This window comes from Pristiophorus japonicus, chromosome 14 (genome assembly GCF_044704955.1).
Source record: "Pristiophorus japonicus isolate sPriJap1 chromosome 14, sPriJap1.hap1, whole genome shotgun sequence".
Lineage (NCBI taxonomy): Eukaryota > Metazoa > Chordata > Chondrichthyes > Pristiophoridae > Pristiophorus > Pristiophorus japonicus.
In genome coordinates, this window is record NC_091990.1 from 174,296,690 (window position 1) to 174,322,604 (window position 25,915).

Consider the following 25,915-nt stretch of genomic DNA (forward strand, 5'->3'; position numbering starts at 1 on the left):
CCAGAGAAAAACCTGCGTTGCAGCCCCAAGGACAGCGGGAGGTATGAAGACCTGCAAAAAAGGTAGGTTAAAGTTTTTATTTTTAATTTTTTGCAGCAATTCAATAGTTAAGTGTCTTGTGAATGTTTTGTGATTTTTTTACTTATTGTTTTTCGCAATTTTTGTTTGTGTTTTCCCCCCTCCCAAGGCCTCTCTCACAGCGTTAATCGGCCTCGGACTAAAGTTGGCGAGGACTGTGGTTTCCACTGCGAATCCTCGTGCAACACCGATTTTTACCGCTGGGTGCATTTTCTCACAAAACTTAGGCCTTTAAAAAATAGCGATGTGATTAGCGGTATTTTTGGCAAAAAATGCCCTAAAAAATACCGCTACAGGCTGAACCTACCACAATATGGTAGAGTTCTTTATTAAGATGGAGAGTGACACAGTTAATTCATAGACTAGGGTCCTGAAATTAAGGAAAGGTAACTTCGATGGTATGAGACGTGAATTGGCTAGAATAGACTGGCAAATGATACTTAATGATAGGTAATAGCAAACATTTAAAGATCACACGGATGAACTTCAACAATTGTACATCCCTGTCTGGAGTAAAAATAAAACGGGGAAGGTGGCTCAACCGTGGCGAACAAGGGAAATTAGCGATAGTGTTAAATCCAAGGAAAAGGCATATAAATTAGCCAGAAAAAGCAGCAAACCTGAGGATTGGGAGACATTTAGAATTCAGCAGAGGAGGACAAAGGGTTATAAAAGGGGTCGGGGGGTCTAGTAAGGAGGAGGAACTGAGGGAAATCCTTATTAGTCGGGAAATTGTGTTGGGGAAATTGATGGGATTGAAGGCCGATAAATCCCCAGGGCCTGATGGACTGCATCCCAGAGTACTTAAGGAGGTGGCCTTGGAAATAGTGGATGCGTTGACAGTCATTTTCCAACATTCCATTGACTCTGGATCAGTTCCTATGGAGTGGAGGGTAGCCAATGTAACCCCACTTTTTAAAAAAGGAGGGAGAGAGAAAACAGGGAATTATAGACCGGTCAGCCTGACATCGGTAGTGGGTAAAATGATGGAATCAATTATTAAGGATGTCATAGCAGTGCATTTGGAAAGAGGTGACATGATAGGTCCAAGTCAGCATGGATTTGTGAAAGGGAAATCATGCTTGACAAATCTTCTGGAATTTTTTGAGGATGTTTCCAGTAGAGTGGATAAGGGAGAACCAGTTGATGTGGTATATTTGGACTTTCAGAAGGCGTTCGACAAGGTCCCACACAAGAGATTGATGTGCAAAGTTAGAGCACATGGGATTGGGGGTAGTGTACTGACATGGATTGAGAACTGGTTGGCAGACAGGAAGCAAAGAGTAGGAGTAAATGGGTACTTTTCAGAATGGCAGGCAGTGACTAGTGGGGTACCGCAAGGTTCTGTGCTGGGGCCCCAGCTGTTTACACTGTACATTAATGATTTAGATGAGGGGATTAAATGTAGTATCTCCAAATTTGCGGATGACACTAAGTTGGGTGGCAGTGTGAGCTGCGAGGAGGATGCTTTGAGGCTGCAGAGCGACTTGGATAGGTTAGGTGAGTGGGCAAATGCATGGCAGATGAAGTATAATGTGGATAAATGTGAGGTTATCCACTTTGGTGGTAAAAACAGAGAGACAGACTATTATCTGAATGGTGACAGATTAGGAAAAGGGGAGGTGCAAAGAGACCTGGGTGTCATGGTACATCAGTCATTGAAGGTTGGCATGCAGGTGCAGCAGGCGGTTAAGAAAGCAAATGGCATGTTGGCCTTCATAGCAAGGGGATTTGAGTACAGGGGCAGGGAGGTGTTGCTACAGTTGTACAGGGCATTGGTGAGGCCACACCTGGAGTATTGTGTACAGTTTTGGTCTCCTAACCTGAGGAAGGACATTCTTGCTATTGAGGGAGTGCAGCGAAGGTTCACCAGACTGATTCCTGGGATGGCGGGACTGACGTATCAAGAAAGACTGGATCAACTGGGCTTGTATTCACTGGAGTTCAGAAGAATGAGAGGGGACCTCATAGAAACATTTAAAATTCTGACGGGGTTAGACAGGTTAGATGCAGGAAGAATGTTCCCAATGTTGGGGAAGTCCAGAACCAGGGGTCACAGTCTAAGGATAAGGGGTAAGCCATTTAGGACCGAGATGCGGAGGAACTTCTTCACCCAGAGAGTGGTGAACCTGTGGAATTCTCTACCACAGAAAGTTGTTGAGGCCAATTCACTAAATATATTCAAAAAGCAGTTAGATGAGGTCCTTACTACTAGGGGGATCAAGGGGTATGGCGAGAAAGCAGGAATGGGGTACTGAAGTTGAATGTTCAGCCATGAACTCATTGAATGGCGGTGCAGGCTAGAAGGGCCGAATGGCCTACTCCTGCACCTATTTTCTATGTTTCTATGTTTCTATGTTTCTATGTTTCTAATTAGGAGGGGGAAAATAGAGTATGAGAACATAAAAAACTGACTGCAAAAGCTTCTATAGATATGTGAAGAGAAAAAGATTAATGAAGACAAACGTAGGTCCCTTGCAGTCAGAATCAGGTGAATTTATAATGGGGAACAAAGAAATGGCAAATTGAACAAATACTTTGGTTCTGTCTTCACGAAGGAAGACACAAATAACCTTCTAGAAATACTAGAGGACCGAGGGTCTAACGAGAAGGAGGAACTGAAGGAAATCCTTATTAGTCAGGAAATTGTGTTCGGGAAATTGATGGGATTGAAGGCCGATATATCCCTGGGGCCAGATAGTCTGCATCCCAGAGTACTTAAGGAAATGGCCCTAGAAATAATGGATGCATTGGTGATTATTTTTCAACAGTCTGTCGACTCTGGATCAGTTCCTTTGGACTGGAGGGTAGCTAATGTAACACTACTTTTTAAAAAAAGGAGGGAGAGAGAAAATGGGGAATTAGAGACCGGTTAGTCTGACATCAGTAGGGGGGAAAATGTTGGAATCAATTATTAAAGATGAAATAGTGCGCATTTGGAAAGCAGTGACAGGATCGGTCCAAGTCAGCATGGATTTATGAAAGGGAAATCCTGCTTGACAAATCCTACGTGGGAGCCCTCCCCCTATTTATTGGGGACATGGCCTGGAGGGTGATGCATTGAGTAGTCTCGTGCAATAAGTTTTTAAATCGGTTCACGGGCTCCCAGGCCGCCTGCAATTTCTGCGGTCTGGAAGAGTCCGTGGCCCATGTTTTTATCGAATGTGTGAGATTGCAGTACCTGTTCCATTATTTGAAGGGGCTGCTCCTCAAATTCTGGTTGCATTTCAGTCCCACGCTCCTGATCTTTGGGCACTCTGTGTGGAGGGGAGCAAGCAGGTCGGAAGGCCTCCTCGTAGGACTGCTCCTAGGCATGGCCTAGGTGGCCATCAGCCGGTCCAGGCAACAGGCGGTCAAGGGGGTCGTTCAGCCTGACTGCCTGCCTCTCTTCTGCGGTTACATCCGTGCCAGGGTGTCCCTGGAGATGGAGCACGCGGTGTCTACCAGTACGCTCGCGGCCTTCCGCGAGAGGTGGGCGCCAGAGGGACTGGAGTGCATCATCACCCCCGGCAACCAAATTTTACTTTGATTTTAAATATCTAAAGTTTAATTTGTTTATTTTGTTGGTTTTAGTGCCGCCCCCCCCCCCCCTTTTAGCCACGGGGCACTTGTATAATTTGTGCTTTTGGTGCCCTCTTAAAAAAAACACGGGGGCACTTGAAAAGATTTTGGAGTGTGACCCCCCCCCGCCCCCTTTAATCAGGGGGCACTTGATTATGGTGTCTACAAAAATAGTTGTAGAGCTGTTGAGTTGTGAATGGCTTAGCCAGTCGTGTGATGTTCACAAGGCTCAATAAAACCCCAGCCAGTTGGGTTTGGGGGATCCACGATGAGGCAGGTGGTTGTGAGCCTGGTGGATGTACTGGTAATGTGTAGGGGGATTATTAAACCTTTGATAATAAATCAGCTAGTCCTTAATGACAATGTGTTGCTATGAATTCTTAAACAAAGAACCCTTGAAGCAAATACATTACACTACCCAAGACCAATTTCACGCCCAGTGCCTCCAGGGGAAAATATTGAGGGCTTGAGCTTGGCGATCATAATTTTATTTTTAAAGATTGATGCTTGGGAGGTGTTCTACAAGTAGGTACTTATAATCAGTACTCTCTCCCAGAGTAACCTCTTAATAAATCAAAGTCGTACAGAAGAAAGAGAAACCCAGGCAGATTGGTGCAATCTTATTTTGTGAGAGAGGTAATTTCAGTGAAACATGCAGCCGCAAATGTTTCCAGTAGGAACTCTTACCGGATAAGCCATCTTTATCCATTATCCTCAGGTTCTTGGCTTCTAAAATTACAACCGTCAGCTTGTTTGAAGTCGGAACATAACGGAGCGAGAAGCAGATATCACCAAGTTGCACTTGCTAATAAAGAAGCCAAACAATATAAAATCATCAATATTCAGGCAATACCATGCAAGAGGAAGAAAACACATTGTCATTGAGAGAGCTTAGCAGCCAAAGTTTTCCTGCGGGCCCAAGGTTTATTTTTGATCATTTTTGTTTGACAAGAAATGTCACCTTTTGTAGGTGTGAAATGTTGCGCTATTTGGGCTGTGTAACTCCTCCTCAAAGCTGTCACCGTCTTTGCTTTTAAGAAGAAAATAAATCCAAACCGATGAAGGATTTCAACCAGAAATGCAAATCTGCCGTTTCTCTTTTCAGATGTTGGCAGTATCTCCTGCTGTGCACTTATGGCAATTTCTGTTATTATTTCAGATTTTCAACATTCCCGTTTTCCCTTTTTATCCGCCACTATTCCTGTGTTGGTTTAGGGTTGTGGAATATCAATCCACAGCTACTATGGAGCAAAGTTGCCGACATTAAGGGCATTCAAGACACGGCTCAATGCTATACTGGAGCAGCTTGAATACCAGAGGGAGACGTTTTTGATGGGACCCATAACCTTTTCTGGTCTTTGACCTTTCTTATGTTCTAATGTAATTATTCCCGGACAGTTTTGAGAAGCTTGTCATGTTTGATCTCGAGTATGGTTTTGAATTTCTAGCTATCTAAATCAGAAGTCTGAATGAAGGTAACAGCTTGTTGCTAAGAACAACGCCACACTGTAATTGTAATGTTCTCGGGTCGATCAGAACCTCTGTGTATCAGGCATTACTCTCCGTACCGAGAATCTTCTGAGAATACACCGCATGTTCCCAAAGTGGCCCTGGACAAGGTGGACCGTTTCCCATACCTCGGGAGCCTCTTATCAACAAGAGCAGACATTGACGACGAGATTCAACACTGCCTCCAGTGCGCCAGTGCAGCCTTTGGCCGCCTGAGGAAAAGAGTATTTGCAGACCAGGCCCTCAAGACTGCCACCAAGCTCATGGTCTACAGGGCTGTAGTAATACCCGCCCTCCTGTACGGCTCAGAGACGTGGACCATTGTACAGTAGACACCTCAAGTCGCTGGAGAAATATCACCAACGATGTCTCCTACAAGAAGGACAGACGAATCAACATTAGTGTTCTCAGCCAGGTCAACATCCCCAGCATTGAAGTACTGACCAGACTTGATCAGCTCCGCTGGCAGGCCACATTCTTCGCATGCCTGACATGAGACTCCCAAAGCAAGCGCTCTACTCGAAACTCCTTCATGGCAAATGAGCCAAAGGACACCCTCAAAGCCTTCCTGATAAAGTGCAACATCCCCACGGACACCTTGGAGTCACTGGCCAAAGACTGCCCTAAGTGCAGGAAGTGCATCCGGGAGGGCGCTAAGCACCTCGAGTCTCATCGCCGAGAGCATGCAGAAATCAAGCGCAGGCAGCGGAAAGAGCGTGCGGCAAACCAGTCCCACTCACCCTTACCCTCAACGACTATCTGTCCCACCTGTGACGGGGACTGTGGCTCTCGTATTGGACTGTTCAGTCACCTAAGGACTCATTTTAAGAGTGGAAGCAAGTCTTCCTCGATTCTGAGGGACTGCTTATTATGATGATTATTGAAGGATCTGCTGTATCACAAATGCATCAAAACTGGAACTGACTTAGATGTTGATGGTGTTTAATAGACTGATTGTATATCCCTTGTCCCTGTGGTGATCTCAATGTGATACACCTCAGGAGAAACTCTGAACTGTTCCTTTCTGCTCCGTTCATTTATTTCCTCTCCCTTTCTTTTTCCTCCCTACTCTCTCAAAACTTGGAATGGTTTCATGATTGCCAGCTACCCTCCAAAAGCTTTTGGAGAAACTCCTCATATGTGAGCCTGAATTACTGGGAGTCATCACAGCCCAAATCATTCCTTTCCACTCACTTACATCATCATCATAGGCGGTCCCTCGAACGAGGGTGACTTGCTTCCACAAGAGTTCAGAGATGTTTCACTGAAGGACCCGATGTTCCAGTCCTGAACGCCAATTGAAGGGGTGGAAGATGCCTGTGGGTGGATTTTTTTAACGTGTGGTGACCGTTGCACATCAGCCACCACACGGGCTTGACAGAGCTCGGCCTTTATCCAGTGGCAAGGATTAACCAAGATGACTGGAGACCTGCTCTGCTGCACAGACCTAGCGCGCACACATATCGCAGTGTGGGCTGGCCCGTGCTACCCCTGGGCCCTCGCCTCTTCTGGGCCCCGTACCCTCATTCGCTGCACCTTCACCCACGATGTTCCAGGGCCTGTAACTGTACAGTAACTGTACTGTACAGAACAACCCATTCATGAACTCTCGAATGTGATGCACATATTTTGTGAATTAACCTCTTTTTTCAGCTGGTTATGCTCCTCTTTGCCTAGTCACTCAGTCAACTGTGGTGATGTGCTTTGTGGTGCTTTTGTCGCTGCCGCACATTGCTTCGGAAGTGGAATTTGGCTGCATGTGAACAGGGATGCAGAGTTGTGATCAGTTCATCACACAACCACATATATACCACACATAGGGCCCAAGTTTCGGGCGGTGCCTAAAATGGCGCAGCCCGGACCTGGACGCCCGTTTTTCGCGCCACAAAGTGCGCCTAAAACAAACTCACCTATTCTCCGGCTTCCTGCAGGTCCTCTGGAGCTGGGCGCGGCGCAGCATGAGCTATGGGGGGCGGAGCCAGGTCCCTGCGCTGAAAACAGTGCCGGGACCTCTGCACATGCGCGCTACTGTGGGTGCGCATGTGCAGTAGCTCCAGGCGCCCAAAACTGTGGGAGGGGCCCGAAGCACGCAGCCCCTAGCCCTGGCCGAATGGCCTCACTGGGGCTGCGTGCATAAGGCTGCCTCCCACCTGACTGGATCCGACCCGACCTCTGCTTCCCCCCGCCCCCCCGGCGACCCGACCTCCGCTCCCCCCCCCCGCCTGACCCGACCTCCGCGCTCCCCCCTCTGACCCAACCCAACCTCCACCTCCGGACCTCCGCGACTCTCTCCCCCCACCCCCCCAACCTTCGCGACTCTCCCAACCCGGACCTCCGCGATTCTCCCTCACACCCCCCCCGGACCTCCGCGACTCTCTCCCCCCCCCAACCTTCGTGACTCTCCCACCCCGGACCTCCGCGATTCTCTCCCCCCGCCCCCCCCCAACCTTGGCGACTCTCCCCCCCCACCCCGGACCTCTGCGACTCTTTCCCCCCCCCCACACCCGAAATTCCGCGATTCCCCCCCCCCCCCACCCCGGACCTCCGCGATCCCCCCACCCTGAGACCCGACGCCACCTACCTGTAAATCCAGCCTGAAGACTTGGGCCCGGCCGTTCAGCCTCCTTCTCTCCCTTCACCCTCCCTCTTTCCCTCCCCTCTCCTTTTCTCCCCTCTCCTTCCCATCCCTCTTCTTCCCTCCCCTCCCCTCTCCTTCCCTCCCCTCCCTCCTCTCTCCCTCCCTCCCTCCTCTCCTCCCTCCCTCCTCTCTCCTTCACTCCCTCCCTCCCTCCTCTCTCCTTCCCTCCATCCTCTCTCCTTCCCTCCCTCCTCTCGCCCTCCCTCCCTCCTCTCTCCTTCCCTCCCTCCTCTCTCCTTCCCTCCCTCCCTCTCCTTCCCTCCCTCCCTCCCTCCTTCCTCTCTCCTTCCCTCCCTCCCTCCTCTCTCCTTCCCTCCCTCCTCTCTCCTTCCTTCCCTCCCTCCCCTCTCCTTCCCTTCCTCCCTCCTTCCCTCCCTCCATCCTCTCTCCTTCTCTCCCTCCATCCTCTCTCTCTCTTCTCCCCTCTCCTCCCCCCCTTCTCCTCCCCCGCTCCTCCCCTTCCCACCCCTCCCACACCCTTTCTCCCTCTCCCCGCGCTGTCAGAAACACAGGGACACTGACAGACAGAGAGTGAGAGACACACACACAGACAGACAGAGAGATAGAGACACTGACAGAGATACACTGGGGGGGCCGTCCCAGCACGCTGTTGGAGGATTTCCGGTGCTGCAGTCGGTAAAATGTTTTATTTATTGATTTTTTTTTTAATTATTTTTTATTAATTTTTTTTGATTGATTTATTGGTTGATTTATTGATGTATTTATCATTTATTATTGATGATGGCTCTTTATTTGTAAAACTGAAGTGTTTAATGTTTGTAAACTTCCCTTTAAACCCCCTTCCCCCCATTCCCTACGCCTGATTTGTAACCTACGCCTGATTTTCTAAAGTGTAGACAAGGTTTTTTCGAACGTACAAAAATCTTCACTTACTCCATTCTAAGTTAGTTTGGAGTAAGTTTTCACTGCCTAAACTTTGAAAACAGGCGTACGTGGCCCCTTTTGAAAAAGAAATTCTGTTCCAAAGTGAAACTGTTCTAACTGACTAGAACTGGAGCAAACTAAATGCCGAGAATTCAAATTTCTAAGATACTCCGTTCTACACCAGTTGCTCAAAAAAAACAGGAGCAACTCAGGCCGAAATTTGGCCCCATAGGCACAAAAACACAAGAGCACACATTATTATGTCTGCAATTACCATCGAATAACTCCACGAGGCCTTGTACTGTGAGTAAGAGCTGTGTGACTTCAGTCCATTTAATACGACTGCAAAGTGAGGGGCAGCATGGCTGGCTGCCTTTTTTTCCCCCTGCACACCAGGGCAGGAAACCCCTGGGCCTCCAACAGCAGCGCCCTCAGGTGGTACCTCATACATAGTTACATAGTGAATACAAATAGTTTGCATACATGACACACATTTTCCAGCAGCGATCATTGAATATTGATCAGCAGCGATTGATATTTGTCCCTCCGCTTGATGTAGGGGTGCTAAGGCCAATCCTTGTTCCCCGATTGTCACCCGGTCTGAGATTAGTTGTATCAATTTGTAACATTGCATGTACAGGGGTATCTGGATACGATGTTAACTGTCTCCAAAAATTCAGAAATCTATCTAATGAATTAAATTGATGCGAGTGCTTCCAAAACACCAATCCTAGGATTCTGAGGACGTTTTAGCAGCTCTAGAAATTATATTTCAGGGTTTTATTGAGTGTGACTGTGTGAAGGAGAACTGGAGAGTGGCTCGTGTAGTGTGAGAAGGGATTCTTCCAGCCTGTTGAGACACCAGCGAGTTCACAAGTGACTGCACGGTTTGGATTCTGCTGTTATTGCTGCTGTTATTCACATCCTACTGAATCGTCTTCATTCTGTTAGTTGCCGTTTGTTTCTGCTGATGTTAATAACCCTTCAACTAGGCTGGAGTTTAATATTTAGATATCTAAAATAACAGAATCGATATTTGACGTCGCCAAGATAAGAGGAGACTAATTGATGTCCTGTTTCTGGCTGCTCCATTTTTGATCGGGGCGGAGGAGCAGAGAGAGATCGGGGCCCAGCAGCATCGTGATCGGGGCCCAGGAGAGGCGAAGGTTCGGGGCCCAGGAGAGGCGAGGGCCCAGGGGCAGCACGGGCCAGCCCACGCTGCAATCAATGGACAGTGGGAGCATGTGTGCGCACTAGGTCCGTGCAGCGGAGCTTGGTCTCCAGTCGTCATGGTTAATCCTTGCCACACTGTCAAGCCCGTGTGGTGGCTGGTGTGCAACGGCCACCCCACGTTAAAAAAATCCACACACAGGCATCGTCCACCCTTCAATATGTAGTTCGGAATCTGGAATGTTAGGTCCTTCATCGAAACACCTGTGAACTCATCTATTATTGGTGTGGAAGCAAGTCATCCTCGATATGAGGGACTGCCTAATACTATACTCATGTAGTAAAAAGGAAGACAGACTTATTCTTGCAAAGGACAAGCCTTTTAGTTTAATATCTGTTGTAGGTAAGATTTTAGGGGCTGGAAATTGCCCAATGCCCCGTTTGGGGCGGATAATTCAAATTATAATTGTCACCGCCCGGCGAGAGTCGGGAAATTCGGCACGTTAACTTTGTCAGTGCTTTGGGGCGCTGTTTGAGGCGGTGTAGGGGCGGGTTTACATCGGGAGCGGGGCGGTGATGGCGCGTAGCAACACCCCTCCATTTCACTTAAAGGGGAGGGACGCTGTGAGGCCTAGTGAGGCTCCTTGGCAACCAATGGGCTACCAGGGAGGGATCCAGCCAGGCCAGCGGCATGGCACCCGGGGGGGGGAGGGAGGGTGCCGGGCTGCCTGTTGGCAGCTCGTCCAAACCAGCGGCCGCCATTGTCGGGCTGACTGCAGAGTCGGCCGACAATTAAAACTGAATGGCACTCTCCCCTTTAAGGGCAGAATTACCGCCTCTTGGAGGAGGTAACGGGCCTTAAAAATGAGGGAAATTTCGGTCACCAGAGATTTTAAAAATGAAATGACTGCATCTCTGGATAAAGAGAAAATATCTGGAAGTAGCCAGCATGGATTACGAAAGGGACAACCGTGCTTGACAAACATTGTAGTTTTTTAATGGAAGCAGCATGGTAGCTAGTGGGGTGTGTGTGGGAGAAATGCGGTAGATGTAGTCTACATGGACTTTAGGAGAGCATAAGGTGCCACATGGGAGATTATTAAAGACCGAGAGCTATGGAATTAGGGGGGGGTAGAAACCTGTGTGAAAAATTGGTTAAAAGGGGGAAAACGGAGAGTGAGAGTTAAGGCAGTTTTGCAGAGTGCACTCATTTCCCTTTATTAAGGGGAAGTGTAATGATTTGCATTTTTTTTAAACTTGCATTCGTATAGTGTTTTCCACAAACTCAGCACATCCTAAAGTGTTATGAAGCACTTTTGAAGTGTAGTTATTGTTGTAATGTAGGAAATGCAGCAGCCAATCTGCGCACAGCAAGCTCCCACAAACAGCAATGTGATAATGATCTGTTTGATTGGTATTGATTGAGGATCAGGACACCAGGGAGATCTTCCCTGCCCTTCTTCAAAATAGTACCAGGAAATCTTTTGCATCCACCTGAAGGCAGGCGGGTCTCGGTTTAATGTCTCGTCCGAAAGGTTCACTAATGTGTTGCCTGGTACATGGAAATACAAATGTGAAGAAAGAATTGAAAAATTGGGTTTTTCTTCATTAGAACTATGCAGATTACAGGGAGGTAGAAGTGTTTAAAGTTATAGAAGGATGGGCCAGGGTAGATAGAAGCAGACTGTTTCCAGTGGTCGAGGGGTCAAGGATGAGGGGCCAAAGATACAAGATATAAATGCAACAGATTTAAAACAAAGGGCATAAAAAAACTTCTTTACAAAGAGCTGTGAGACTGTGGAATTCACTTGCAGGATTAGCGGATGAAGGAGAAACTATATCAACATTCATGATTAGATCAATAAAGACTTCAGTACAGGAGGGCGACGGCTGCGAAGCCAGGTCGCTGATTGCAGTGCGGGCAGGCACAGCGGGGGGGGGGGGCGAAGGAGCGGCAAGAGTTTGTAGAGGGAAGTGACCGGGGCCCAGGAGAGGCGTGAGACTGGGGCTCAGAAGAGGCGAGGGCCCAGGGGCAGCACGGGCCAGCCCACACTGCGATATGTGTGCGCACTAGGTCCCTGCAGCAGAGCTGGTCTCCAGTCGTCTTGGGTAATCCTTGCCACTGGACCAAGACCTAGCTCTTGTCAAGCCCGTGTGGTGGCTGGTGTGCAACAACCACCACACGTTAAAAAAATCCACGCACAGGCATCTTCCACCCTTCAACATATAGTTCGGGATCTGGAATATTAGGTCCTTCATTGAAATACCTGTGAACTCATCCCTTTTCGGTGTGGAAGCAAGTCATCCTCACTTTGAGGGACTGCCTATGTTGATGATGATGAAAGGAAGGAAAAGGGTTTGGCGGTATTTGGGAATAGTGTGGGTAAATGTTATTAGAACTATTTGCTCACATGGAAATTAAGTGAGGCACAAACTGATTGGGCTGAATGGCCTATTTCCATCGTGTAATTGTTATGTATTTCTATCAATGTATACTTTACAGAACGGTTATGTCACTGGACCAGTAATCCAGAGGCCTAGGCGAATAATCCAGAGACGTGAGTTTAAATCCCACCAGGGCAGCTGTGGAATTTAAATTCAGTTAATTAAATAAATCTGGAATTAAAAAAAAAACAGCATTTGTAACGGTGACCATGAAAACTGATTGTCGTGACAACCCGTCTGGTTCACTAATCTCCTTTAGGGAAGGAAACCTGCTGCCCTTAGCCGGTCTGGGCCTATATGTGACTCCAGACCCACAGCACTGTGGTTAACTCTTAACTGCCCTCTGAAATAGCTTGACAAGACAGTTGTCAAGGAGGGGGCTTACCAGCAATTAAGGATGAGCAATAAAAGTTGGTCTTGCGCAAGTGCAAAAGACAAGGCTGAAGCGTTTCCAACCATCTTCAGCCAGAAATGCCGAGTGGATGATCCATATCGGCCTCCTCCTGAGGTCCCCACCATCACAGAAGCCAGTCTTCAACCAATTCAATTCACTCCACGTGATATCTAAAAGCGGCTGAGCGCACTGGATGCAGCAAACACTATGGGCCCTGACAACATCCCGGCTGTTGTGCTGAAGATTTGTGCTCCAGAACTAGCCGTGCCTTTAGCCAAGCTGTTCCAGTACAGCTACAACACTGTTATCTATCTGACAATGTGGAAAACTGCCCAGGTATGTCCTGTCCACAAAAAGCAGGACACATCAAATCCAGCTAATTACCGCCCCATCAGTCTACTCTCAATGATCAGCAAAGTGATGGAAGGTGTTATCGACAGTGCTATCGAGCAGCACTTACTCACCAATAACCTGCTCACTGATGCTCAGTTTGGGTTCCACCAGGACCCCTCGGCTCCAGACCTTGTTACAGCCTTGGTCCAAACATGGACCAAGGAGCTGAATTCCAGAGGTGAGGTGAGAGTGACTGCCCTTGACATCAAGGCAGCATTTGACCGAGTGTGGCATCAAGGAGCTCTAGTAAAATTGAAGTCAATGGGAATCGGGGGGAAAACTCTCCACTGGCTGGAGTCAGACCTAGCACAAAGGAAGATGGTTGGGGTTGTTGGAGGTCAATCATCCCAGCCCCAGGACATCGCTGCAGGAGTTCCTCAGGGCAGTGTCCTAGGCCCAAACATCTTCAGCTGCTTCATCAATGACCTTCCCTCCATTATAAGGTCAGAAGTGGGGATGTTCGCTGATGATTGCACAGTGTTCAGTTCCATTCGCAGCTCCTCAGATAATGGAGCAGTCCGTGCCCGCATGCAGCAAGACCTGGATGACATTCAGGCTTGGGCTAATAAGTGGCAAGTAACATTCGCGCCACACAAGTGCCAGACAATGACTATCTCCAACAATCGAGCGTCTAACCACCGCCCCTTGATAGTCAACAGCATTACCATCGCCGAATCCCCCACCATCATCATCCTGGCGTCACCACTGACCAGAAACTTAACTGGTCCAATCATATAAATACCGTGGCAACAAGAGCAGGTCAGAGGCTGGGTGTTCTGCGGTGAGTGTCTTACCTCCTGACTCCCCAAAGTCTTTCTACCATCTACAAGGCACAAGTCAGGAGTGTGATGGAATACTCTCCACTTGCCTGGATGAGTGCTGCTTCAACAGCACCTCCCAAACTCGCGACCTCTACCACCTAGAAGGACAAGGGCAGCACGTGCATTAGAGCACCATCACCTGCATGTTCCCCTCCTAGTTACACATCATCCTGACATGAAATATATCGCCGTTCCTTCATCGTCGCTCAGTCAAAATCCTGGAACTGCCTCCCTAACAGCACTGTGGGAGGTCCTTCACCACACGGACTGCAGCAGTTCAAGAAGGTGTCTCACCTCCATCTTAAGGGCAAGTAGGGATGGGCAATAAATGCTGGCCTTACCAATGATGCCCACATCCCGGAACGAATAAAAAAAATAACTGGGAAATAGTTCATGGTGTGACCATTATGGAACTAGTCTATACTACCCACAGGCAGTGCTTGCTCTGTAGTGCTACATAATATTTATTTTTTCCAATGTTCTCTTCTCTTTGCCCTTCTTCTCCTGAAGTTGCTGACACTTCCTGGACATGATTCCAAAGATGCCTCAACCCTCTAGCATCTCATTCAAGTAGCCATTTTATGTGTGACTGGACAGTAAGCATTGATAGGCTATTTGACCTTAGTGACAGCCAATCCCAATCCTGTCCTCACCTGATATCCTTACACATATACACACACGTAGCCTCTAGGTTTCCCTCACCCCTTCAGAAAGTGTCTGATCCCCACCTGAAACTTCAGCCAAATGTACTGGAGGGCTGCTGGCTCTTGTGGGACAGTAACAATGTTTGAATCAGTGCCTCAGGAGAGGAGATTAGGGACATGTGCTCATGTGCTGCCAATGTGTGTCTGGTTATTCGTACCTAAAAAAAATATATTTTTGCCTATTTATTCCCTCCTCTCTTGAAGGCACACATTAACATTTCAATATGGCGACACAAGTGATGGCTGCCTTTCAGCAACTCACTATTTTCGCTTGACCTGCTCCGCAGGTCGGGCTATAAAAGAGTTGGAGCAGCGTACCACTTCAACCTCCAGCGCGAACTGCTCCAATGATTTTGAGATGGGCGACTGAGTGACATCATCAAAACCCTGCTCGCCGTTTTGGAGCGTGGGCAGGAGCATCGGCAGGGCCCAGGTACAGAGGAGTGGGAAGGCCGGGACGGATGAGCGGCGAGTGTTTGTGGCGAGGTGCGGTGAATGTTTGTGGTGGAGGAGCGGCGAGAGATCGTGGCGGGGGTGCGACAGATGAGGGTACGGGGCCCAGCGATATGTGAGAGCAGGTCTCCAGTCATCCTGGTTAACCCTTGCCAAGGCCTAGCTCTGTCAAGCCTGTTTGGTGGCTGGTGTGCAACGGTCACCCCACCCACAGGCATCTTCCACCCCTCAGTTGGAGTTCAGGACTAGAACATCGGGTCCTTCATTGAAACTCATGGAAGCAAGTCATCCTCGTTCGCGGGGCCGCCGATGATAATGGTGATGATTTTCAGATTGAAGCTCGGCAGTGGCTTTTGGCAATTAGTTGCATTAGGAGAGCATTGTCACTGAACCTGGTCCTGTCCTTGTCTCATATCTCTTTCCAGTCCTATAATCTTCTTCGCTCTTACTAAAGTATGTAGCTTATAGCTCTGCTTCTGACTAGGGTAGAAATATGAAACATATGTAATATGTAATATGTCGGTGAGTGAAGCGTGGGTAGATACAGCAGGAGCGGCGAGAGACTGCGGAGGGATGTGATCAGGGCCCAGGAGAGGCGAGAGTTCGGGGCCAGGGGCCCAGGGGCAGCACGGGCCCAGCCCACACTGTGCGATATGTGCGCGCACTAGGTCCGTGCAGCAGAGCTGGTCTCCAGCCGTCTTGATTAACCCTTGCCACTGGACCAAGACCTAGCTCTGTCAAGGCCCGTGTGGTGGCTGGTGTGCAACGGCCACCCCACGTTAAAAAAATCCACCCACAGGCATCTTCCACCCTTCAGGATTTAGTTTGGGTAACTGAAATATTAGGTGCTTCATTGAAACACCTGTGAACTCACCCTTTTTGGGTGTGGAAGCAAGTCATACTCGCTTCGATGGACTGCCTATGATGATGATGTAATATGCACCCTGTAATATTTCAAAAACAGTCTTATAGAAAGAGCCCAGTGTATGCGCAATGAAAGAAATGCAGCACATTGTTGTCATTAACAAGTTCAGTTTTATTTTGATATGGTTTGATGAGGTTTCACTTTTATTAGTAGTCACTGAATCAGAAAACAACGAGACCTAACCTACAGGTAGAACAGGTCCGTCAAACAATAGACAATCTTCAGGTCCAACTGCCTATGACTTGAAATGAAATGTTTTGAACTTTTTAAAAAGAAAAGTTGTATTTCTTACCCTGTTGAACTTATTTTATATCTCATTCGCTCTCCTGCTCATCACGCAGTCCAACGGGCAGGATCTTTTGATATTCTGGAACCACATCTTACGAGTTCATCTTGAATGACCTTCCTTCCACTGCACTGACCTCTTAATATTCTAAATCTTTTATGTGTGTAATTATCAATTGATTCATCAATTCAATTCTCTTGAATTGTGACAGCTTAATTGGCATTGAAATCTGACTGTCGGGATCTGTCCATGAGCGGCAGCACTTTTACAATGGGTTTCAAACACTCTCATCTTATAAAAAAGTGACATCTTATGTTACAGTTGCAGAATGATTAATAACGCTGAAGGGAACAATAATTTGTGGTGAAAGGGACAAGGACATGCATCATTTTCTTTGTATTTTCAATTTCCTGCATTTATGCTTTTTGCCTTAACATAGAAACATAGAACATAGAAAATAGGTGCAGGAGTAGGCCATTCGGCCCTTCTAGCCTGCACCGCTATTCAATGAGTTCATGGCTGAACATTTAACTTCAGTACCCCATTCCTGCTTTCTCACCATACCCCTTGATCCCCCTAGTAGTAAGGACCTCATCTAACTCCTTTTTGAATATATTTAGCGCATCTTTATATGTTCTCCTACCGTAATAAACTCTTACCTCATCCTTTATCGCACAGGTTAGTTCTCGCCATTCTTCAACCACATGGTTCAGGTTCACGGTGTTGAGCGCGATTCTCACTTCACCAATTATGTCATGTTTGGAGAATCTGTTGAAGTCATATACTTGCATCACCACAGTTTTTTCAGCTAAATCAGCCTGGCTACTACCCTGAATGAGATGAGAAAAAGCAGCTCTTGAGCAAAACAGTAAAACAGCTGGAGCAAACTCAGGCCAGCCAATGGGAACTTTCTATACAGTCAATCATGCCCAACCCTACTTAGAATCATAGAATCATAGTGCCTGATATTGAGGCCTTACCGCCCACTGCTGCCTAGTGCCACCGACATTCCTCTTGAAGTTGCGTCCAGTGCTACTTTCCATTTGGTGTGGAGCTGGCGGGAGGGGAGAACTGCCAGGAACCGCCCGCTGACGTCAGCGGACAGTCAATTGGCCCAACTGACCGCCTGCCCGCCGATTTGCCATATTGATGCAGGCGGGAGTCGGTGGGAGTCGGCGCCAGAACGGGGCTGGAACGCCGGCTGGACGCTGTTCTATCGCCGACGGTGAGTATGAAGAGCTGAAGAAAAAGGTTAATAAACATTTTTGTCATTTTTTTTTTCTTTACAGCGACTTACCTGGATGGGGTCCCCTGAAGGTGTTCCGATGTTTTTTTTGTTGCTGATTTTCCTGTTCAGGTCTTCGACCCTCCGTGGGCCCGACTCCATCCTCGGCGGCACTTGGGCGGCAAGTGCCTTAGCCGCCGAGATTGAGAGCTCTCGGCGTAAGTCCCTCTTTTGCCGCCCGCCGCCCTTTCAAGGACCTTTTTGACAAAAACCCCGCCCAATGTACCATCAGGTACCTCGGCGGCCATTGGCGGTCACTTGGGTGGCACTTGGGTGGGCAGGGGCCTTCACCAATTTTGGCCCCATAGAATCATAGAAATTTACAGCAGGAAAGAAGGACATTTCGGCCCAGCATGTCCAGGCCGACCGACCAAGAGGCTATCCAGCCTAATCCCACTTTCCAGCTCTTGGTCCGTAGCCCTGTAGGTTACAGCACTTTAAGTGCACATCCAAGTATTTTTTAAATGTATTAAGGCTTTCTGCCTCTACCATCCTTTCAGGCTGTGAGTTCCAGACCCCCACTACCCTCTGGGTGAAGACATTTCCCATCGTATCTCCTCTAAACCTCCCCCCAATTACTTTAAAGCTATGCCCCCTGGTCGTTGACCCCGCTGCCAAGGGAAACAGGTCCTTCCTATCCAATCTATTCCGTCCCCTCATAATTTTATACACCGCAATCAGGTCTCCCCTCAGCCTCTGTTCCAAAGAAAACAGCCTCTGTTCCAATTTTTCCTCATCGCCAAAATTCGCCAGTCCAGGCAACATTCTTGTAAATTTCCTCTGCACCCTTTCCAGTGCAATCACATCTTTCCTGTAATGTGGTGACCAGAACTGCACACAGTACTCCAGCTGCAGCCTAACCAGTGTTTTATACAGTTCAAGCCGTCCTTGCTCTTGTATTCCATGCCTCGACTAATAAAGGCAAATATTCCATATATCTTCTTAACCACCTTATTTATCTGGCCTGCTGCCTTCAGGGATCTGTGGACCTGCACTCCAAGATTCCTTTGTTCTTCTACACTTTTCATTGTCGTACCATTTAATGTGTATTCCCTTGCCTTGTTAGACCTCCCGAAATGCATTACCTCACAATTATCCGGATTGAATTCCATTTGCCACTGTTCTGCCCACTTGACCAGTACATTGATATCTTCCTGCAGTCCATAGCTTTCTTCTTCATTATCAACCACACAGCCTATTTTAGTATTATCTGCAAACGTTTTAATCATATCCCCAACATTCAAGTACAAGTCATTGATATATACCACAAAAAGCAAGGGACCCAGCACTGAGCCCTGCGGAACTTCACTGGAAACAGCCTTCCAGTCACAAAAACACCCATCAAACATTACCCTGTGCTTCCTGCCTCTGAGCCAATTTTGAATCCAACTTTCCACTTTGCCCTGGATCCCATGGGCTTTTACTTTCGTGACCAGTCTGCCATGTGAGACCTGATCAAAAGTTTTGCTAAAATCCATATCACTACATCATATGCACTGTCCTCATCGACCCTCCTGGTTACCTCCTCGAAAAATTCCATCAAGTTAGTCAAACACGACCTTCCCTTAAATAATCCATGCTGACTGTCCTTGATTAATCCATGTCTTTCCAAATGAAGATGTATCTTGTCCCTCAGGATATTTTCCAATAATTTTCCCAGCACTGAGGTTAGGCTGACTGGCCTGTAATTACTTGGTCTATCCCTTTCTCTCTTTTTAAACAAAAGTACAACATTAGCAGTCCTCCAGTCCTCTGGCACCACACCTGTAGCCAGAGAGGATTGGAAAATGATGGTCAGAGCCTCTGCTATTTCATCTTTTGCTTCTCTTAACAGCCTGGGATACAGTTCACCCAGGCCTGGGGATTTATCCACTTTCAAAGCTTCTACTAAGCCTCTTAATACTTCCTCTCTCACTATGTTTATCTCATTTAATATTTCACACTCCTCCCTCATTGCAAAGTCTGCATCGCCCCTCTCTTTTGTGAAAACAGATGTAAAGTATTCATTAAGAATCATACCCACGTCTTCTGCCTCCACACACAGATTTCCTTTATGGTCTCTAATAGGTCCCATTCTTTCTCTAGTTATCCTTTTGCTCTTAATGTATTTATAAAACATCTTTGGGTTTTCTCTCATTTTACTTGCCAATATTCTTTCATGCTCTCTCTTTGCTCTCCTGATATCTTTCATATTCTTGTTCTCATGCATACTCAGCTCGGGATTGTCTGGCTGGAGCACACTCCGAGCAGGACAGTAGCCAGTATGTTTGGCAGCTCATCTCTGGAAAGCTTGGTGAGGGTTAGAGCTCAAGCATTGGCCTTCCTACCCAGCTAATGAGCAAAGAAACACGTGGTCTGGGATCGTCTGGAAGCTGGTTAGAAAGTCAGACATACAGGGCTCAATTTTCCCCAAAGCATTTTTTTTGACATACTTGAAGAGTTACGCCCGATTTTTTGGGGCCCAAGTGCGCCAAAACAAAAGTGTTGTAAGTTTCACTGTTGGATCTCTTCATTTTGGCGTGGCCTAACCTGAGGCGGTTGGAGCCTTGATCTGCGCCAAAAAGATCAGGCTGCCATGGTAACCAGGGACACAATGCGAACTGAGGCTGCAAAGTGAAGCATACAGCCAGCTCCCAAGAGATGAAACGAATTGAAAAACACATAGCAGCAACTTACCTCCAACTTTCTCTCTCTCTCTCTCTCTTACACCTCACATACACCCCCGGACTGTGTAAACTGGGGACTGTCTCTCTCGGGACCGGCCACATACACTGGCCTAATCAGAACTGGAGTAACTCTCAGCTGGCCAAACTTTCTAAATGGACAGAATTGGCCTCGGTGGCTCATTACGCCCCCTTTGGCTGAAAAAAAAACTGACTTTAAAAATTCATAACTAACTGAGTTACGCTGGTGCAAATTGATTGGGATTTTTAAGTTAGGCCAGAAAAAGCAGCCTGCTCACAAAAAAACGGCACAAATGCTGGGGAAAATTGAGCCCACAGAGAGAAAGTTCTCCTTATCCTCAGTCCCACATAAATCTATATTTAATTTGCTGACAAGGACAGTATATGGAGAGTGAGTAAATCACCAGAATATGGGCTAGATTAGGATTACGCTCCATTTGAAGTGGACCTTTAAATTCCAGTGAAAGGCAGTGGGTGGTCTTCCTCTCATTCCCCGACATTAAGGGGATTGTAATGGGGAGTTTTGGGGTTTCTCTAGGAAATTCCTCCCTTTACATCTCTTGAAAGGCCTCGGCAAAACCCAAGGCAGTTAAGATCTGGCATAAATCCCTTTGCTGCCTTCTGATGACCTCAAGTAAGGTGATCCATCTCAAAGTAATTCGGGAAGTGGCTCTAAAGGGAAATCCAGCTTATCTGGGTCTCCAGAGAACGCCGCTCCACCTTAAAAGCCATAGTGGCTTGGACTGGGGCAGTTGCTGCTAATTCACCCTGGACACACAGGTAGCCATCCCCAGCTATTCAACTGACCCCGTCCCCAACATTTGGGCAAGGACAAATGGCGGTGGATCAGTGGAGCAGAAGCCCAGGAATTTATAGGTTGGTGTTTCTTTCTTTATCTGATCAATTGCCAGATCAATCAATATGGTCTGTTTTCTCACAAATTGCTTGAACCCATTCTCACCGGTTGGTTCCTTGAGAAAATATAACGTTTACTAGCCAGTTCAGATGTCAAATCATGCAACTATTCCTTATAGATATAATAAAACAGATGTGTAATATCAAAATCTAGCAATATTAAATAGGAGGGCTTGCACTTTATCACGCTAAATTTTTATAGGAATTACATTTATAGAAAAAGCATGTCCAAGCTAGACATTTGCAGTGAAACACCATGGGATCATAGAAACATAGAAACATAGAAACATAGAAAATAGGTGCAGGAGCAGGCCATTCGGCCCTTCGAGCCTGCACCACCATTCAATATGATCATGGCTGATCATGCAACTTCAGTACCCCATTCCTGCTACACCCCAGCCTTCTCTCCATAACCCTTGATCTCTTTAGCCGTAAGGGCCGCATCTATCTCCCTGTTGAATATATCTAACGAACTGGCCTCAGCAACTCTCTGTGGTAGAGAATTCCACAGGTTCACAATTCTCTGAGTGAAGAAGTTTCTCCTCATCTCGGTCCTAAATGGCTTACCCCTTATCCTTAGACTGTGAGCCCTGGTTCTGGACTTCCCCAACATCGGGGAACATTCTTCCTGCATCTAACCTGTCCCGTCCCGCCAGAATTTTATATGTTTCTATGAGGTCCCCTCTCATTCTTCTAAACTCCAGGAAAATATAGGATCGATTTTCAACTTGCTGCCCAGGAGTAAAAATAGCATTGTAAATCGTTATCGAAAGTGCCGGATTTTCATTTCCTCTTCACAGAGGAGATGCCAAATTGTCCTTTACCTTCCCCCCTACTTCTGATTTTTTTCCCTCCTTCACAGAATCTCTCCATGACCAGCTTGGAAAATCAATGGTGCAAACCAGTGTTTTACCATTTCATGCCACCACTGTCACAACATAAATTTACTACATGTCAAAATCGAGTTGAGAAGGAATTTCTTCTCCCAGAGGGTTGTGAATCTGTGGAATTCTCTGCCAAAGGAAGCAGTTGAGGCTAGCTCATTGAATGTATTCCAGTCACGGATAGATAGATTTCTAACCAATAAGGGAATTAAGGGTTACGGGGAGCGGGCAGGTAAGTGGAGCTGAGTCCACGGCCAGATCAGCCATGATCTTGTTGAATGGCGGAGCAGGCTCGAGGGGCTAGATGGCCTACTCCTGTTCCTAATTCTTATGTTCTTATGTTCTTATGTTGCTTCTGTACGTTGCTACAGCAAGATAGCACTAACTAGTACCATGGCACGTTGGTGTAAATAGAGGGTGAGTTAATGCTTGCAATTCTCAGTTGCTAATCTCTGCAACACTTTAAAGGGAACGTACTGATTAGAAGTCAAGATTTTATTTAGAAGAAGACTATTTACTCGAAGAAGAATTGCCTTTTTTGTAAAGTGTTTCTGTTATGTTCAGAATAAATCTATAAGACTGTATATCGCAAGCTCAAACTGTTGTGACCTTGGTCTCTTTATTCAGACTCCAGAGTGGAGAAGCAGCGTGGTGAATCACCTTTTATACCTGCTTGCCCCAGGGTGCACAGGTGACCCTTAGGTCTCCCACAGGTGTGCCCCCTAGTGGCAAGTCTTACATATTGGTGAGGTTTACATGCATACATAACAGTTTCCACGGTAAGTAGCTTCACTGCAGTTCCCTTAAGTAGAACAAATTTTCTTGTGAACCAAAACCTTTATTCTTGGTTTCACTAAGATTTTATTGAACTTTCTGAGCCCAGGCCAATGGAATAAGCGCAGATCTGTTAAATGTTTTAAAAATAAATGCAAAAATACCTTGAAAGTGAAGCGTTCTTTAAATATAGGATTTAGCGTCCGTCTGTAGACCTTAGTTTCAAATGTCTGTGTCTTTTCTGGGAGAAGATACACGGTGACATAAGGATCAGACGTTCCTCCAAGATCCATGGCCATTAACTCCATTGCCTGTATAACTCCAACTGTAATCTGCAAGGGTCCATTAGCACAGGAAATATAAATTAGTGATTTCTTGGATCATAACTTGTTGAGATCACCCATAACATTGGCATTGAACTTGTGGTCGGAGGCTTCCCGCAGGAAATGCCTCCGATTCGCAAATAAAATGCCCTCATACCTGGTGGTCCGGGAGGTACGGAGATTCGTGGTCTTGGGCCTCTCCACGTATCCGCGGGTAGAGGCCCACTTATCCTGGGGCACATGCCGATCGCAAGCGCCCTTAGGATCACGTGAGCTGGCCCAACGAATGAATGAAGGGAATCCTCATTCAAGTTAATGGGGATCCCGTATGTCAGCATCATAGGCAGTTCCTTTAAATCGAGGAAGACTTGCTTCCACTCCTGGAGTGATTTCTTTGGTGGCTGAACCGTCCAATATGAGAGCCACAGTCCCTGTCACAGGTGGGACAGATAGTCGTTGAGGGTAAGGGGTGGGTGGGACAGGTTTGCCGCACGCTCTTTCCGCTGCCTGCGCTTGATTTCTGCACGCTCTCACCGATGAGGCTCGAGGTGCTCAGCGCCTGCTTGGATGCACTTCCTCCACTGAGGGTGGTCTTTGGACAGGGACTCCCAGGTGTCAGTGGGGATGTTGCACTTTATCAGGGCGGCTTTGAGGGTGTCCTTGTAGCATTTCCGCTGCCCACCTTCGGCTCGTTTGCCGTGAATGAGCTCCGAGTAGAGCACTTGCTTTGGGAGTCTCGTGTCTGGCATGCGAACTATGTGGCCTGCCCAGCGGAGCTGATCAAGTGTGGTCAGTGCTTCAATGCTGGGGATGTTGGCCTGGTCGAGGACGCTGATGTTGGTGCGTCTGTCCTCCCAGGGGATTAGTAGGATCTTGCGGAGACATCGTTGGTGGTATTTCTCCAGCAACTTGAGGTGTCTACTGTACATAGTCCATGTCTCTGAGCCATACAGGAGGGTGGGTATTACTACAGCCCTGTAGACCATGAGCTTGGTGGCAGTTTTGAGGGCCTGGTCTTCAAAACACTCTTTTCCTCAGGCGGCCGAAGGCTGCACTGGCGCACTGGAGGCAGTGTTGGATCTCGTCGTCGATGCCTGCTCTTGTTGATAGGAGGCTCCTGAGATATGGGAAGTCATACGGAAACCCCATAAACATGAATGGGAATACCCTCACAAATGCATCTACACGTCAAATAAATTGTAAAAAATTACGTATTTATAATTAATTAAATGTTATTTAATTAAATATTTAAAACTAAAATTTAATTGTTTAAAACATAAATTTAAATGTTTTAAAATGGCTAAAAATAAACTTACCTTATTGTACAGGTCTTTAATGTATAAATGATTGATAACAATTTATTCTTATGTTTTTTTAAACTCTTATGCTGGTAAAAGCCTTATGCCTGCTTTTACCAGGTGTAAGAATTTCACAGGCATTCGCTGGGCAGAAGCTGGGAAAATGGGCCTGCAAATTCCCCTTTCCTGGGGATGCATTGGATCTGTCAAGAAAATTCTCGACAGATCGCAAGTTCCGGGTTTTCACGCATTCGCTTTGCGTGCGAAAACCCGTAATATGCTGCCCCTATGGGTGTATACGCACCTTGTGTGCTCCCACCGGGGCAACATATCATGGCCATTATTGTAATGTTCATGTCCAAATCTTAAGTGCAAGTGAGGAGGAACTGATGGGAATTTGGACAGATCCGCCCAGAAGGGGATAGGCACAAGATGCACGCTCCCCCACTTCCAGTAGAAATGTTGGCAGCCAAAAGGTGGGAGCAGAACCAGCCCTATGGGCCGCACCTAAAATTGGAAGAATTTTGGGCCCAGCATATCCTCGGACTTACCATGAACAACTCCATGTTATTTGATGATTTTTTTTAACTAATGCAGTTTTTTCTCTCTAATTTTTCTCTCCTCCTCTCCTGAAGTGCTATGGTTTCGTGGCACAGTTGTCTGTGGAAAGCCTCACTGCCGAGCATGATCTTTTCTTTTATTGATGTCTACAAAAAAATACTTTTAAGTAGGGGTCACTGGATAGAGATCAGGAGTAGAAATCCTGACTGAATTTCCTTCCCCCCCCTCATCTCAAACCTTTCTCGGTTGCACAACTGCTGGTTTAGATGAAGTCAACTGGTGAGATGTAATTTTATATTTACCTCTCCAGTCTTAAAATCATAATCCAAGGAATATTGTAATTTTCCACGGATTTCCTCTGTTTCATCCAAGTCTTCCATGCCAGGCTGCACCTTTAAAACACAGCACACACAGCTGATCAGCACAGAGAACATTTATATCCTTCAATCCCAACTAAAAGTGGATGTGTAAGCAGCTTGGTTGTGCTATCTGTTAAACCAGGTTAGCAAATTTTATGCAGAATTCGTAAGTTTCTAATTGAATTTTAATGAGATTATTGGGGAGTGTTAACCAAAATCCAACTGGATACAATTCAGATTAGTGAATATATGCGACTTCTCGAGTACAAATCCCAGCACAGCAACACAACATCAAAATAGATAACTGCCATTAAATCAATGGGCAATCCATATAATAAATATTGCTGTACGTTTGTACATATTGTATAAAATGTATTCTGCACTAAAATGAAATCTACTTCTGTCCTATTAAAGACATTGATCTGCTAAGCAATGGCACCTAGCCTTTTTCGTCTTTGTGTAAAATTCAAATAATAAAATCTGTCCCTGTAGATAGATTTTGATATGAATTTTCAGCCAAAAATAATCTAGGGTAAATGCTGATTTCCTTAAAGTCCGATATTGGGACAG

General features: G+C 46.8%; 1 protein-coding gene across 4 annotated transcripts in view; it reads right to left on the reverse strand.

Moving 5' to 3' along the window:
* The window catches only part of syt8 (synaptotagmin VIII), a 139,798-nt gene that overhangs the window by 10,497 nt on the left and 103,386 nt on the right, over window positions 1–25,915 (reverse strand). For all 4 annotated transcript variants that reach the window (XM_070898678.1, XM_070898680.1, XM_070898681.1 and 1 more), the window contains 4 exons: window positions 25,289–25,378; window positions 22,969–23,136; window positions 16,922–17,092; window positions 4,327–4,444 (listed from right to left, as the gene is read on the reverse strand). In XM_070898678.1, coding sequence (XP_070754779.1) covers window positions 4,327–4,444; window positions 16,922–17,092; window positions 22,969–23,136; window positions 25,289–25,378 — 547 coding nt within the window. The remainder of the gene's footprint in view (window positions 1–4,326; window positions 4,445–16,921; window positions 17,093–22,968; window positions 23,137–25,288; window positions 25,379–25,915) is intronic.